This window comes from Aedes albopictus, chromosome 1 (assembly GCF_035046485.1).
Source record: "Aedes albopictus strain Foshan chromosome 1, AalbF5, whole genome shotgun sequence".
Classification (NCBI taxonomy): domain Eukaryota; kingdom Metazoa; phylum Arthropoda; class Insecta; order Diptera; family Culicidae; genus Aedes; species Aedes albopictus.
Genome location: NC_085136.1, coordinates 326,071,830 through 326,086,264, shown reverse-complemented (window position 1 = coordinate 326,086,264; position 14,435 = coordinate 326,071,830). Strand labels below are relative to the sequence as shown.

Below are 14,435 nucleotides of genomic sequence, written 5' to 3'. Positions count from 1 at the left end.
TCCACGAGATTCCAGAGGGAATCTTCACGAGATTCCAGAGGGAATCTTCACAAGATTCCAGAGAGAATCTTCACGAGATTCCAGAGTGAATCTCCACGAGATTCCAGAGGGAATCTCCACGAGATTCCAGAGGGAATCTCCACAAGATTCCAGAGGGAATCTCCACGAGGTTCCAGTGGGAATCTCCACGAAATTCCAGTTGGAATCTCCATGAGATTCCAGTGGGAATCTCCACGAGATTCCAGTGGGAATCTCCACGAGATTCCAGTGGAAATATCCACGAGATTCCAGTGGGAATCTCCACGAGATTCCAGAGGTAATATCCACGAGATTCCAGAGGGAATCTTCACGAGAATCAATGGGGAATATCCACGAAATTCCAGAGGAAATCTTCATGAGATTCCAGGGGGAATCTCCACGAGATTCCAGGGGGAATCTCCACGAGTTTCCAGAGGGAATCTCCACGAGTTTCCAGAGGGAATCTCCACAAGATTCCAGAGGGAATCTCCACGAGATTCCACAGGGAATCTCCACGAGATTCCAGAGGGAATCTCCACGAGATTCCAGAGGGATTATCCACGAGATTCCGGAGGGAATCTCCACGAGACTCCGGAGGGAATCTCCACAAGATTCCGGAGGGAATCTCCACGAGATTCCGGAGGGAATCTCCACGAGATTCCGGAGGGAATCTCCACGAGATTCCAGCGGGAATATCCACGAGATTCCAGCGGGAATCTCCACGAGATTCCAGCGGGAATCTCCACGAGATTCCAGCGGGAATCTCCACGAGATTCCAGCGGGAATCTCCACGAGATTCCAGCGGGAATTTCCACGAGATTCCAGCGGGAATTTCCACGAGATTCCAGAGGGAATCTCCACGAGTTTCCAGAGGGAATCTCCACAAGATTCCAGAGGGAATCTCCACGAGATTCCACAGGGAATCTCCACGAGATTCCAGAGGGAATCTCCACGAGATTCCAGAGGGATTATCCACGAGATTCCGGAGGGAATCTCCACGAGACTCCGGAGGGAATCTCCACAAGATTCCGGAGGGAATCTCCACGAGATTCCGGAGGGAATCTCCACGAGATTCCGGAGGGAATATCCACGAGATTCCAGCGGGAATCTCCACGAGATTCCAGCGGGAATCTCCACGAGATTCCAGCGGGAATCTCCACGAGATTCCAGCGGGAATCTCCACGAGATTCCAGAGGGAATCTCCACGAGATTCCAGAGGGATTATCCACGAGATTCCGGAGGGAATCTCCACGAGACTCCGGAGGGAATCTCCACAAGATTCCGGAGGGAATCTCCACGAGATTCCGGAGGGAATCTCCACGAGATTCCGGAGGGAATCTCCACGAGATTCCAGCGGGAATATCCACGAGATTCCAGCGGGAATTTCCACGAGATTCCAGCGGGAATATCCACGAGATTCCAGCGGGAATTTCCACGAGATTCCAGCGGGAATATCCACGAGATTCCAGCGGGAATCTCCACGAGATTCCAGCGGGAATCTCCACGAGATTCCAGCGGGAATATCCACGAGATTCCAGCGGGAATCTCCACGAGATTCCAGAGGGAATCTCCACGAGATTCCAGAGGGATTATCCACGAGATTCCGGAGGGAATCTCCACGAGACTCCGGAGGGAATCTCCACAAGATTCCGGAGGGAATCTCCACGAGATTCCGGAGGGAATCTCCACGAGATTCCGGAGGGAATCTCCACGAGATTCCAGCGGGAATATCCACGAGATTCCAGCGGGAATTTCCACGAGATTCCAGCGGGAATTTCCACGAGATTCCAGCGGGAATTTCCACGAGATTCCAGCGGGAATCTCCACAAGATTTCCGCGGGAATCTCCACGAGATTCCAGAGGGAATCTCCACGAGATTCCAGAGGGAATCTTCACGAGATTCCAGAGGGAATCTTCACAAGATTCCAGGGAGAATCTTCACGAGATTCCAGAGGGATTATCCACGAGATTCCGGAGGGAATCTCCACGAGATTCCGGAGGGAATCTCCACGAGATTCCGGAGGGAATCTCCACGAGATTCCGGAGGGAATCTCCACGAGATTCCGGAGGGAATCTCCACGAGATTCCGGAGGGAATCTCCACGAGATTCCGGAGGGAATCTCCACGAGATTCCGGAGGGAATCTCCACGAGATTCCGGAGGGAATCTCCACGAGATTCCGGAGGGAATCTCCACGAGATTCCGGAGGGAATCTCCACGAGATTCCAGAGGGAATCTCCACGAGATTCCAGAGGGAATCTCCACGAGATTCCAGAGGGAATCTCCACGAGATTCCAGAGGGAATCTCCACGAGATTCCAGAGGGAATCTCCACGAGATTCCAGAGGGAATCCTAACGAGATTCTAGTGGGAATCTCCACGAGATTCCAGAGGGAATCTCCACGAGATTCCAGAAGGAATCTCCACGAGATTCCAGAAGGAATCTCCACGAGATTCCAGAGGGAATCTCCACGAGATTCCAGAGGGAATATCCACGAGATTCCAGAGGGAATCTCCACGAGATTCCAGAGGGAATCTCCACGAGATTCCAGAGGGAATCTCCACGAGATTCCAGAGGGAATCTCCACGAGATTCCAGAGGGAATCTCTACGAGATTCCAGAGGGAATCTCCACGAGATTCCAGAGGGAATCTCCACGAGATTCCAGAGGGAATCTCCACGAGATTCCAGAGGGAATCTCCACGAGATTCCAGAGGGAATCTCCACGAGATTCCAGAGGGAATCTCCACGAGATTCCAGAGGGAATCTCCACGAGATTCCAGAGGGAATCTCCACGAGATTCCAGAGGGAATCCTAACGAGATTCTAGTGGGAATCTCCACGAGATTCCAGTGGGAATCTCCACAAGATTCCAGTGGGAATCTCCACGAGATTCCAAGGGGAATCTCCACGAGGTACCAGAGGGCATCTCCACGAGATTTTAGAGGGAATCTCCACGAGATTCTAGGGAGAATCTAAAAAAGCAAGGAAGATCTTTACGAGATTCTGTAGAAAATCTCCACGAAATTCCAGGAGGATCTCCACGAGATTTCAAAGGGAATCTCCACGAGATTCCAGAGGGAATCTCCACGAGATTCCGGAGGGAATCTCCACGAGATTCCGGAGGGAATCTCCACAAGATTCCGGAGGGAATCTCCACGAGATTCCGGAGGGAATCTCCACGAGATTCCGGAAGGAATCTCCACGAGATTCCAGAGCGAATCTCCACGAGATTCCAGAGGGAATCTCTACGAAATTCCAGGAGAAATTTCCACGACGTTTCATCAGAAATTTCCACGAAATATCAGAGGAAAATATCACGAGGTTTCAGGGAGAATATCTACGAGTCGCAGGGGAAATCTTTACGAGATTCTAGGGGAAATCTTTACGACAGTCCAAGTGAAATCTTCAGGAGGTTCCAAAGGGAATCTTCACGAGTTTCTAGGGAGAATCTTCAAGATATTCCAGGGAGAATCTTCACGACATCCCGTGGGAAATCTCGAAGAGATTCCAGGAGAAATCTTCACGAGACTCCAGAGGAAATCTCCTCGAGATTCCAGGGTGAATCTTCACGAGATTGCAGGGGAAGTCTTCACGAGATTCCAGAGGGAATCTCCACGAGATTCTAGGGAGAATCTCAAAAAAAAAAAATACAGAGGAATCGGGAATCTCCACGATTCCAAGGGGAATCTCCACGAGATTCTAGGGGGATTCTTCCTGAAACTCAAGAAGCTATCTCCTAGAGATTTTAGAGGGAATCTCCACTGGATGCCTGGGAGAATCTTGACGCAACTCCAAAGGGTTAATCTCCACATTCCTCCTTCGGGAGGAATCCTGACGAAATTCCGGAGGGGAAATTTCGAAAAGATTCCAGGGGGAAGCTTCACGGTGACAAATCGGCATACGAAAATGCTTGCTCAAAACGGCGGGAGAGTGCTCAAACGGATCATCCATAGTCGTGGCCAAAACCTGGCGGCATCCTGGAATGCTCCTCCAAGATGCTGTGAGAGCTCGTGGAAACGTTGTTCTCGCGCCACGACACACACAATCAAGGGTTCTTGTTGCCTATGGTCAAAGCTAGGTTGCCTACTCAGGTAGAGGAACTTATCGCACTAGTGAAGTCGCTTAGGGTGAACCAGGTACCCGGTCCAGATGGTATTCCGACCGTAGCCATTAAGGCGGCCATTGAGGCTCGCCCTGATTGTTTCTTCTTACCAAACACGGGAAGGTACCCGGAGAGACGTCGGCGTACAGACCAATCTGTCTGCTGAACACCGCCGGTAAGCTGTTGGAGTGGATTATTCTATCGAGTCTGACGGTCTATAGGCCAGATGACTTATGTAAGTGATCAAAGTGGATGAGATAGCGCTCCAAAAGAAGATGGTTCTACAAAGCTCGCCGATAGGCTCGAAGAAAGGAAGGCTGTTTGCGATACTGTCATTGTCCGTCCATAATACGATATGGCACCGCTGAATGGTCGAGTACGCTAGCAGTTTACCGAAACGTGGAGTTGATTTATCGAAGGGTGGCTAGCGCGTATCTCTAAAAGAACGTGGTATATGTGCTAGCTGGTATACCCCCCCATTCCTTCTCAAAACCATCCCTAACAAGCGTACCGCAAAGGAATGTTCACCTGAATCAGACTCTATTGAGTCAGGGCTGTTTCAGACAATATCAACACCGTTTCGGTTACGCGGGTTCTCTCGAGTGTCCAAGAAGTGCAAGATTTGAAAAAAATGCGGAACAAGTTTTGCTCGTTAGCCCGCGTTTTCATACTGTGTGTAACCACAGGATTGCCACATGTGGTGTTGACTGGACACGACTCCGGACAATCTTGTCCGTGTTTGGCTGGAAAGCCGTTTTATCAGCTGTAGCCCATATAATCTCGGAATGACAGACGAGGTGGCGCATCGACTCGAGGCGTGGCTTGGTCAGCCGCAACCAAAACCTTGTCTCAGCGCTCTGAGTTGATCTATCGGACAGTTGACTTCACGGAAGACTCCTTGGTATGTCGTGGTGGCAGCCTTAAGCTGTATCCGAACCCGTGGTATAGTATGGAGCCCCGGTCAGTAAGGTCCGAGGTAGATCGAGACTCCTTCTTTCCCGGAACGCCTTTCTGCGGAGTTAGTGGATAGAGCCTTACTCACGGGGAGGTCGAATTGTGGTGCACCCCCAAGATCAGTTCTCGATATTGTCATTGCAGCGGGAATGCAGGCGTGGTACCGACGCTGCTCTGCTTTCCGTAAGGCGGAAGCCAGCAATTCGTCGGCACCATATCTTGGTATCCTGCTAACAGAGCGAGTCACGAAGTCCGTAACTGCAAGACAAGGCAGCTAACCCCGAGGGTGCAAACTGCACTAGCCCTCTCCGAGGCAATGCTTACTTGGGAAGATAAAGGGCTTGGCGCCAGTAGGAATAGTTTGGTGTCATATTGGAAAGTCATCCCTTCTCGTTTGTTGGCGTAGTAGTTGGATGTTTCCATATACTACCTCAGGTGTCTGTTAAGCAGTTTCTTCTTCTTTGTTAAGAGAAGAAAAACAATGATGTGTAGAGACGTGTTTGACTGGCATTTCGTCTTGGCACTACAGAGGAGGTATCGCGTGGGCTCAAGGAGTGGCTAGATCAGTCGCAATCGAGGGCTCGAAGTCGGCTACGTTGGTCATACTGGTGCACTACGGTCGAGCACGACCTTCTATCGAACAATCGAATTAGGTTGGTCATCAGCAAAATCCTCATGCAGGGTTGCTGAAACTCCTGAGATTCATGCAAGCGGTGACGCAATACCTTGCACACACCCATGTCAACAGTAGTGACAGGTAGGAGAGCTCGTGAAGTTGAATGTACCGAGTCCAACATAGACAGAGGACTTGACTTCGCGAATAGCACAAAAAAGACGCCAAATGTGAATGCATACAATAATATCTCACACAAGCGTGCGAGGTAGCCGTCGGGGGATGAGCTACCTGGCAGAACCCGTAATGCCAGACGAGGTTTAACCTCAAAAAATGAAAGGTCATGCTTCTCAGATGGCTAGAAAGCGTTAGAAGGGATCGAGAGAAGGTTGCCTTTGGACCATAGTGGACAGAAAGGAAGATGAAAAAAGACAGGAGAAGGCTAAGCAAGTTGTCAGGAAGAGGTGTTAGAAGCGACCGACATGTCCAAGTACTTGGAAGTCCTGAAAGCTATGAGGGGCAACGTTAGGCTTACGGATCTTAAAGGTGATGTGTGCTGTATTAGACGTAGCCGGACTGGTGAAATGATCCTTGAACTTAACAAAGACATCGCTCGTAAGAGCCCCTCAGTCTACAAAAGTGTGGCGTAAGAAGTGCTTGGTGAAGAAGGTAGGCGCTCTTACCGCTGAAGCGCAACTCTTGTGAAAAACCTGGCTGAGCTCATGGATGCAAAAATTGTTAATACCAACAATATGTATCGACTTAGAACCTTTTGAACTCCATCCATACACCTCACTACCATAAATAGATAGCGCTAATATAAAGCTTTTGGTAGTGGTGGTGAGATGCGTGGGTAGATCCAGGAAGACCCTAAATCGAGAGAAACGTGTTTCTTTACGCAATGTTGATGCGACCTTTCCAATAGTTGGTCTTGTTGAGGTCAGTGCACTTAGGCAACATTGCGAGGTTAAGCTTGTCAGTCAGAATGATCATTGATAGAGAAAGCTCTCAGTTAATAACTGAGGGAGTGCTCACAGAATACTGAGAAGCCAGCTTTATCTCAATTGGGACGATACTTAATAGATTTTTAATACAATAAAAACGATCAACATTTTCACTCAACCTTTCTCCAAGAATCACTCACCTCTCCTTCCCCTCCCGGACGCACTCCTTGATGCACTCGGTCAGGTATCCGCGCCAGTTTTGCACGTGCAGTTCCGCCCCCAGCGATTCCAACGGGACCGGTTTCGATTCCTCCATGTAGTTAAAGCTGCACTTGCGCATCCGATCGCTCGAGATGGTCCACAGCGTCCGGTAGTGCTGTATCAGATACGACAGGCAATCGTGGGATGCCCGAGTTTCCGACAGCTCCTTCTCGTCCGGTTGACCGGTGGCGCCCTTCTTTCGCCGTGGAGACGCTGTGGATGACCTACGATTTGGGATGGGTGGTTAAGGTGTTCTTTCTTGAATGGAGATCGAGTTTGGGACAAACCTGTTGCCGGAAATTGAGTAAAACAGCGACGGTGCCAAACAGACGGCGAGATTGTTTGCCGTCATCTGGTTTTGACACGCGTTTCTCGTGACCTTCTCCAGGAACGTGAGTAGGGTGTACAACGCCTCCCGATGCTCGTCCGGCAGTAGGAGAATCGCCGACTGCACCGCCTCCGATCGCACCTCAATTGGAAGATCTAGAATGGAATGGTTATTGTAACAAACAGAAATGGGGGTTGTGTCTGAGTTCAACATACACTGAAATATCGCCACGAAGGTCTCCGATAGCTTCGCCGTCAGCAGCGGATCTGGTAACTCTCTAAAATATTGCTTCATCATGTCCGCGACGTCGTACGCGTGGTGGTCATCGAAGACATCCATCCGGTTCGATACGTTGTTTCCGGACTCGATGGTGGATTTCAGCTTCGCTATTCGTGACTTGACGCCCGGTTTGCGGAACAATCCCACCTGGTCCAGGGCGTTCAGCTCCAGCCAGGTCAGCGCCATCTGGATTATCTCCGGTAGAGTATTGCCGTATCTTTGCAGGTTGTGGACTAGGGGTATTCCGAATACTTTCTTATCTTTATAGTCTGGTGTTTTGATTCGTTTGATGAACTTTGGCAGATCCCAATTCCAGCCGGACCGATGCGTTGGGCAGTAGCGTTCCATGTAGCCTGTCAGGGTGACCAGAGCCAGTTTCCGTACCACCAGCAACTGTCCGCAGGACATCTCCACGATGCTGGTTCCGGTCGAGTAGTTCCCTTTGTCTCTGGCTCCGTCATCCTTCAAGTCTACAATGCCCATCCGACGACCTTCCGAGGTCTTCGGTTGCTGGAAGCTGTGCCACCTTGCGACGATCGTGCGCTTCCGGTCGTCGCCACCTTTCTCGTCGCTGGTCTTTGCCACTCTCATCGAACGATTATGGAATGCATCTCGGTAACGCTTGGAGTTCTTCCCCAAGTTCAACGAACCTCCCCGATTCAGTTTTGAAACCTGAAGTGTATTGCTGCTAGTCTCCTTCAAATCACTAGATACCTTAGCTCGCCTTAACTTAGACTGATACTCCGAATCCGAAAGCGCCCCGGAGTCATCAGCGGTCACTTTATTGCGCAGCAGTTTCTTAGCCTTAGGATACTTCTTGCTAGGAGTTTTCACAACCCTTCCGGCGAAGTAGCCGGTGTTTAAATCCTGGCTGTCTTCGCTGCAGATGGAGGACGAGTCATCACCGGACTTCGCCTCCTGCAGCTGAATGAAAAAGTGCAACGGACTAGATCTATTGGTGCTACGTTTGTGTTCCTTTTTATTGTTATCATCCACCATGTGCCCGAAAGGACTAAGAGTGTAGGGTGACAGAAGGTTCGATACAATTTCATTGGTTCCGAGGGTGTTGTCCCTTCGGTGGTCAGCCGCCGAAGTTCTAGGGGATGAGGGATTGGAGAAAGACATCACATCGATATGTTTCAAGTCATCTATGTTGTGGTGACTGGGTGATAAGCTCGAAGAATGCGGTCCGCAGATGATGAGTCCGTCGCGATTCTGCCGCTTCCGTCGACGAGACTTGATCGATTCCACTCGCCGCAGAAGTGCTTTGGCGCCATCCTTGAGCCGTTCGCTGCCTGTTCTCCGTAGCCTAACGGGACCGTCCTGTTGATCGCTGTCGGATAGAATGCTCAACGTCACTCCATCGTTACCCCAGTTTTCCTTGTCGTCCGTAGTCGTAGTCTTCGAACCGCTCTTGGACGACTCGTCCGCCGAATCGGTCTCGTTGACCGTGCTGACGTCGCTCTTGTTGGAATGCTTCTGCTTGATCACGCTGACCAATCCAGCGGCATCCTCCACTCGGGACCACCTTCGGCTGTTGTGGGCGAAAGTCCACGCTTCCGAGAGGGCGCAGCTATCGTCATCCGAGTCTTCGTTCGGCTTCGGCGGATGCGAATGCTGGTGCGTATCGATGTGCATGTTTGCGCAACGATTCAGCGTTTGTAGCCGCCGGTAGAGCGACTGCAGAGGGTCGTTCTCCAGAAACGGGTGATCCTTGGCGACGTCATTGATTTCGATCGGAAACTGGTGATCTGGAAGATGTTGAACGTTGCATTGCGGATCTATAACAGAAGTTGTGAAGTACTTACCCTCATACATCTGGGCATATTGCGGGAAACCGGCAGCCCGGAGCCATCGACACGCTTCGATGGCCTCAATTTCTGAAACGAGAAATACAAAGTCGTTATTCTAAACTCTCTACCGATCCTATTGGCAACTACTGCTATGCTAAACTGAAGGATGTTTCTTTCAACATGAAAAAGACACAAGTCAACAAATTTCCTTTATTCAGCAATCAAAAACAACTTAACAAGTACCGACTTCAACAACTCCCCTCTACGATGACCCAAAGCTCATCCAAAACGCCTTGTCCATGTTGTTCTCGGCGGCCGACACTGCACGACCTCGTACCGCAGCAGAAGCCGTATTGTCCGCATGCTCCACCGCTGACATCTCCGACTGGCTGCCCACCTTCGCCGTCACTTCGCCATCTCCTGCAAGAGAGAAAAGCTTATCATCGTTTAGGCCACCAGCACCACCGTTTCGGCTGGATTCCGGATCGTCGGTGACGCTCCGAGCCCGACGGAACAGCCTGGCCGCAAAGTAGTGTTCGACGTTGAACAAACCTCGCTGCTTGCGCTGTTGCAGTCGAGGACTGAGCAGAACCTCAGTTTTGGCATACGTACTTTCTGGTTTTGCTTCGACGGAGCGTGGTGGCTTCTCCCTTGGGTTTCTCGAATTGATGGGAGTTCCGGGCACGGAGATACTTCTCTGCGGTAGGTGCTTTTGCGGAACATCTACTGGTGGTAATCCATCAGCGGCATTGGAGCGAGAAATTGGATTTTCGCTTTGTTTGTTATCTTTCTGCTGCTGGTCAGATGACGCCGACTTGGAAGGAGGAATGTCACGTGCAATCTCTTTCATGTCCACTTCTCGGTAAACTTCGGAGAATTCCCTTCGGAAGGCATTTTTTGCCACTGACTGGTCGAAGTATTCTCTGACAGATGGATCCTTGACGTCAGTTGTGTGCAGAGTTTGCACAGCTTGGGAAAAGCTTCTGGCATAGGATTTATTTGCATCTGATGAAGTCATATAAGAATTGACCGAGAAGTCATTCAAAACTGGTTTCTTCTCAATTTTGGGTGGAACGAATGTTCCCAGCAACTGTTCCAGGGATTCGTAACGCTCTGGTACTTTTTCGGTATCCTTCTTCTGCTCAACCTGCTCGACGACTTCCGGTTTCACCGGATGCAATGGCGGCTCTTCCCGTTTGATTTCTTGATACACCTCGGAAAACTCTCTGCGGAATGTCTTCTTCGCCTCAGATTGTTCAAAGTAATCCTTTATGTTCGGGTCTTTCACTTCAGTAGAATACAGAGTTTGCGCTGCCTCAGAAAACGTTCTGGCATAGCTTTTATTCGTCTCCGAAGCATTCAAGTACTCGTCTACTGAAAACGGATTGTCGCGCCGATTGCTCACCTTGCTCAAGTCAGGCTTTTCTGCCTTCAATGCTTCCATTTCTTTGATGAACTTATCCAACGGATCGGCCAGACTCGACTTGTTGCGATTGTCCGTCGTATCGTCTTCGTCTTCATCGTCCGAGGAATCGCTTATGTAATTTCGCTTTTTGTACCTATCTAGATGCTTCGAGCTGATCGGTGTTCCCGGTACTGACGATTTGTACCCCTTGGTGATTTTTGCCGAGTCATTTCTCAGAGGGTCATCTTCCAGCACAGCTGGATTCAACTCGTTAACCGCTTCGTTGAAATCCCTCGCGTACGTATGCTTTGCCGAAGATTCTTCGAAATACCTCTTCACAACAGGGCTCTTGACCTCCGAACTGTGCAACGTTTGCACCGCTTCACTGAACGTCCTATGATACGTGTGCTTCTGCTCCGATTCCTTGAAGTACTGCTCTGCCACGTCTCCATCCACCTTCGACTCCTCCTTCTCCTCCTCCTCCGATCCATCGCTATTCAAATTCACCACCTCAGCGTGCCGCTCGTGTCCATCCACCTCTCCCCCCAAACCCTTCATATCCTTCAGGAACTTATCAATCACCAAACTGCTCACAACGAACTCACTCGGCAGTGGCACCGGTTCCACCTGCGCAACCTCCACCTCTTGCGATTCCGATTCGCGTCTCAGTCGCAGATACCGCGATGAAACCGGTGTCCCCGGTACGGTCAGATCCACCTTCGGCACCACCGCGGAGGCCACACTCTTGGCGGACTCCGACTGGAGCGATTCGACCGAAGTCTTCCGTTTGCCTTCGTAGTAGGTCTTCATGCCTTCGAGAAAGCGCATCTTGGCACGGCGGTTCCGCTCGGCCACCGGGTAGCGCTGCTGGTCGGCCATCATTTCTGCAATGGCTGGTGATTTTCACTGACACTGACTTGAGAGCGAAAAATGTCGCAATCACATGACAGGGTTGACGGAATCTTTGCGGATTAGCGGTCGCGCCTTTTGTGATTTGAACGGGTCGGTATGTTTCCTAGGTACACGGTTGGATGGTCAAATGAAGACTGATATCGAAAAGTTCGGCTCGAGAGAAGAACGGCCGAGAAATGTTTTGATTTTGTTTCTGGTGGTGCGATAAGATAAATTTGGGCACTTCCTGAGATATCGATATAGATTGGGGTTTGCTTTGGCGATATCTCACGGGTTTAAGGGCAATGGCATCGGTGTGGTAAATTTCTAGTTTGTTTTGACATTATCTGCACGTTCAACTTTATCGAACATTCTTGCAAAAGTGTTCTATAATTAAGCTATTTTCAGAAATATTTATTGATATATTTTCCAGAGAACTTCTGCTCCTGTTTCAGATTTTTTTTCTAAAATTCCCTTGAGTAGAATATTCAACAACATTCAAAGTAATTTGGTCGCGTTTCCAAAGTAGTTTCACAGAGAGTCTACTCTTAAAAAAAGGGACATTGAGGAGAGCTTCAGAGGGATTTCATAAAGGTTTTAGGGCTTTTTAAAACTTGCCTTGGGGATTTCAAAGGAGTTTTGTGGACTTCGGGAATCTTCAGTAGGCTTAGAAAAGTAGAAGAGAAGGTTACTTTAGTCCCATATTATTTACTGATTTATTTCAAGTTTCAGTAAATTTCAGATCATTTCAGTAGATTCAGAGAGTTTTACTGGAGTTAAAGGAAAATTGATTAGGTATCAGGGGGATTTCTGAGAGGATAGACAAACTTGGTAGTCTAATGGTTACTGCTCTAATTTATATGGAGAAGGTCCAGGTTTCAATCTCTGCCTCGTACCTTTCCTCCTACATTGTATCTTTCAATCGTCTTTCTCTATGCTCTCTTCTCTACATATACATCTCATGTTTAAACCTTTTTTCTTAGCCATCGCTAGAGCTAGAAACGAATTGAAAAAAAAATCAGATTAATCCACCTAGTGGTGATAGCGCCTTTCTCGACGAATATGTACTAATGATCTTTCCGTCGACGCAAGTCGAAATGTTCCCGAATACTTTATTTAGAAAGGCAAGAATTACATTAAAGTCATCATCGAATTGGGAAACTAATTGATGGCACTTATGTTCAACGTAGGGGCAGAACTGAAAATATAAGACTTTCGTAATTCCGGCGAAGCACCCAACGTTGCTTCTGCAATACCACCGGTTGTCTCTAATGTGTTCTGAGCTTATTTTCTTGCTGATTTTTTTATCAGCTTATCAAAAAGTTACGGTTTGATGTGTCCCATGCATGGGCTTGCATGAGTATCGCCACTTTCTGCGGGACACACGGATCCGATTCGGGAACGCTACCAGGAGTTTTAAATGTGGTCTGAGCCTGTTTTCATGCTAACCGTTCATGAGGTTATCGAAAAGTCCGCTATTTATATGCCGTATGCAAGCCCGTGCACAAGGCGGGCGAGGCAGGGAGGAGGTTTGGTGTTAACTCCTCCCCCCATTACCGATGCTTCATACACTAGGCGCCCCTTCGCCTTTTGCCGGAATTGGGAAAAACCCCTCCCTTTACGGTCATTTATGTGCCCGGGCCTGGCCGTATGGATAGGTTTGATTCACTGCTACATTTGATAACTTCCAGCGGAACACCCGCAACTAGTAACACTACTGGTTGTAACTTACGTGAACTGTGCCTATTTTCTTATTGAACGAATAAGGTTCAGCTTACTGAAAAAAGCGATTTTATGTACCAAGTTTGGGTCATTTTTACATTTGACCAATTCCGGCGGGACATCCGAAAGCGGTTGTGGAACACTACCGATAGTCTCTAATGTGATCTGCGGCTATTTTTTTTTTTTTCTGAAAACCGTTCATCAGGTTATCGAAAAAGCCGAGATTTGATGTGTCGCATGTAAAGCTTAAGTTCCCTTCTCCATTTGACCACTTCTGTAGGGACACCCGGAACCGATTCCGGGACATTACTAGTTTTCCCGAATATGATCTGAACTTTTTAACTGTTAACCGTTCAAAAGGTTATCGAAAAAGCCGTCTGATGTGTCATGAATATTGGTTTGGTTCTCTTTTACATACGATCACTTTCTACGAGATATCCGGAACCGGTTCCGGTTGTCCCAAATATGATTTATTGCCAGCCGTTTATCTAAAGTGCCGCGATTGGATGTGTTGAATGCAAGGGTGTGTTTCACTTTTATATTTGAGCACTTTCAGCGGAACACCAGAAATATTCTGAAACACTAGCGGTAGCTTCTAGTGTGGTCTGAGCCTATATTCTTGCTAACCATTCATAAGGTTATCGTAAAGGCCACTGCATGCATGAGTTTGGTTTACTTTTATATTTCACCACTTCCGGTAGGACATCCGGAACCGGTTCCGGAACATCACTGGTTCAGATATGGTCTTAGACTATTTTCCTGCTTTCCGTTTATCAGGTTTTGGGAAAGCTGTGATTTAACTTTTATATTGGTCACTTCTGGCGGGACACCCGGAAACGGTTCCGGAACACTACCAGTTCAGATAAAGTCTAAGACTATTTTCCTGCTTATTTTTCATCAGGTTATCGAAAAAGCGGCCATTTGATGTGTTGCATGCATGTGTATGGCTCACTTGTATTTTTGGCCTCTTCCGGCGGGACACCCGGAACCGGTTCCGGAACACTACCGGTAGTCTCTGTTGGATTTAAGGCTATTTTGTGCAGGTTATCGAAAAAGCCGCTATTTCATGTGTCGCATGCATGGGTTTGGCTCACTTTTATATTTTGCCACTTCTGGCGGGACATCC

General features: G+C 48.8%; 2 protein-coding genes across 10 annotated transcripts in view; both read right to left on the bottom strand.

Annotated features, from left to right (window-relative positions):
* Positions 1 to 14,435, bottom strand: part of LOC109416065 (uncharacterized) — a 236,280-nt gene that overhangs the window by 2,847 nt on the left and 218,998 nt on the right. For all 9 annotated transcript variants that reach the window (XM_062847266.1, XM_062847269.1, XM_062847262.1 and 6 more), the window contains exons 6-9: positions 9,307 to 9,378; positions 7,435 to 9,249; positions 7,179 to 7,374; positions 6,831 to 7,115 (exon numbers count right to left, since the gene is read on the bottom strand). In XM_062847266.1, coding sequence (XP_062703250.1) covers positions 6,831 to 7,115; positions 7,179 to 7,374; positions 7,435 to 9,249; positions 9,307 to 9,378 — 2,368 coding nt within the window. The remainder of the gene's footprint in view (positions 1 to 6,830; positions 7,116 to 7,178; positions 7,375 to 7,434; positions 9,250 to 9,306; positions 9,379 to 14,435) is intronic.
* On the bottom strand, positions 9,488 to 12,042 carry LOC115264193 (uncharacterized). The gene is made up of 2 exons (XM_029867654.2): positions 9,904 to 12,042; positions 9,488 to 9,711 (listed from the first exon to the last, which is right to left on the bottom strand). Exons 1-2 carry the CDS (start codon positions 11,576 to 11,578, stop codon positions 9,554 to 9,556), a joined length of 1,833 nt encoding a protein of 610 aa, XP_029723514.2. The 5' UTR covers positions 11,579 to 12,042; the 3' UTR covers positions 9,488 to 9,553.

What these genes read in the sequence shown, in the direction of transcription:
- LOC115264193 (XM_029867654.2), bottom strand. Translation starts at nt 11,578, where the DNA reads ATGATGGCCGACCAGCAGCGCTACCCGGTGGCCGAGCGGAACCGCCGT. An exon ending in CGTCGAAGCAAAACCAGAAA is followed by an intron (nt 9,712 to 9,903) that starts GTACGTATGCCA and finishes TCTCTCTTGCAG; the next exon opens with GAGATGGCGAAGTGACGGCG.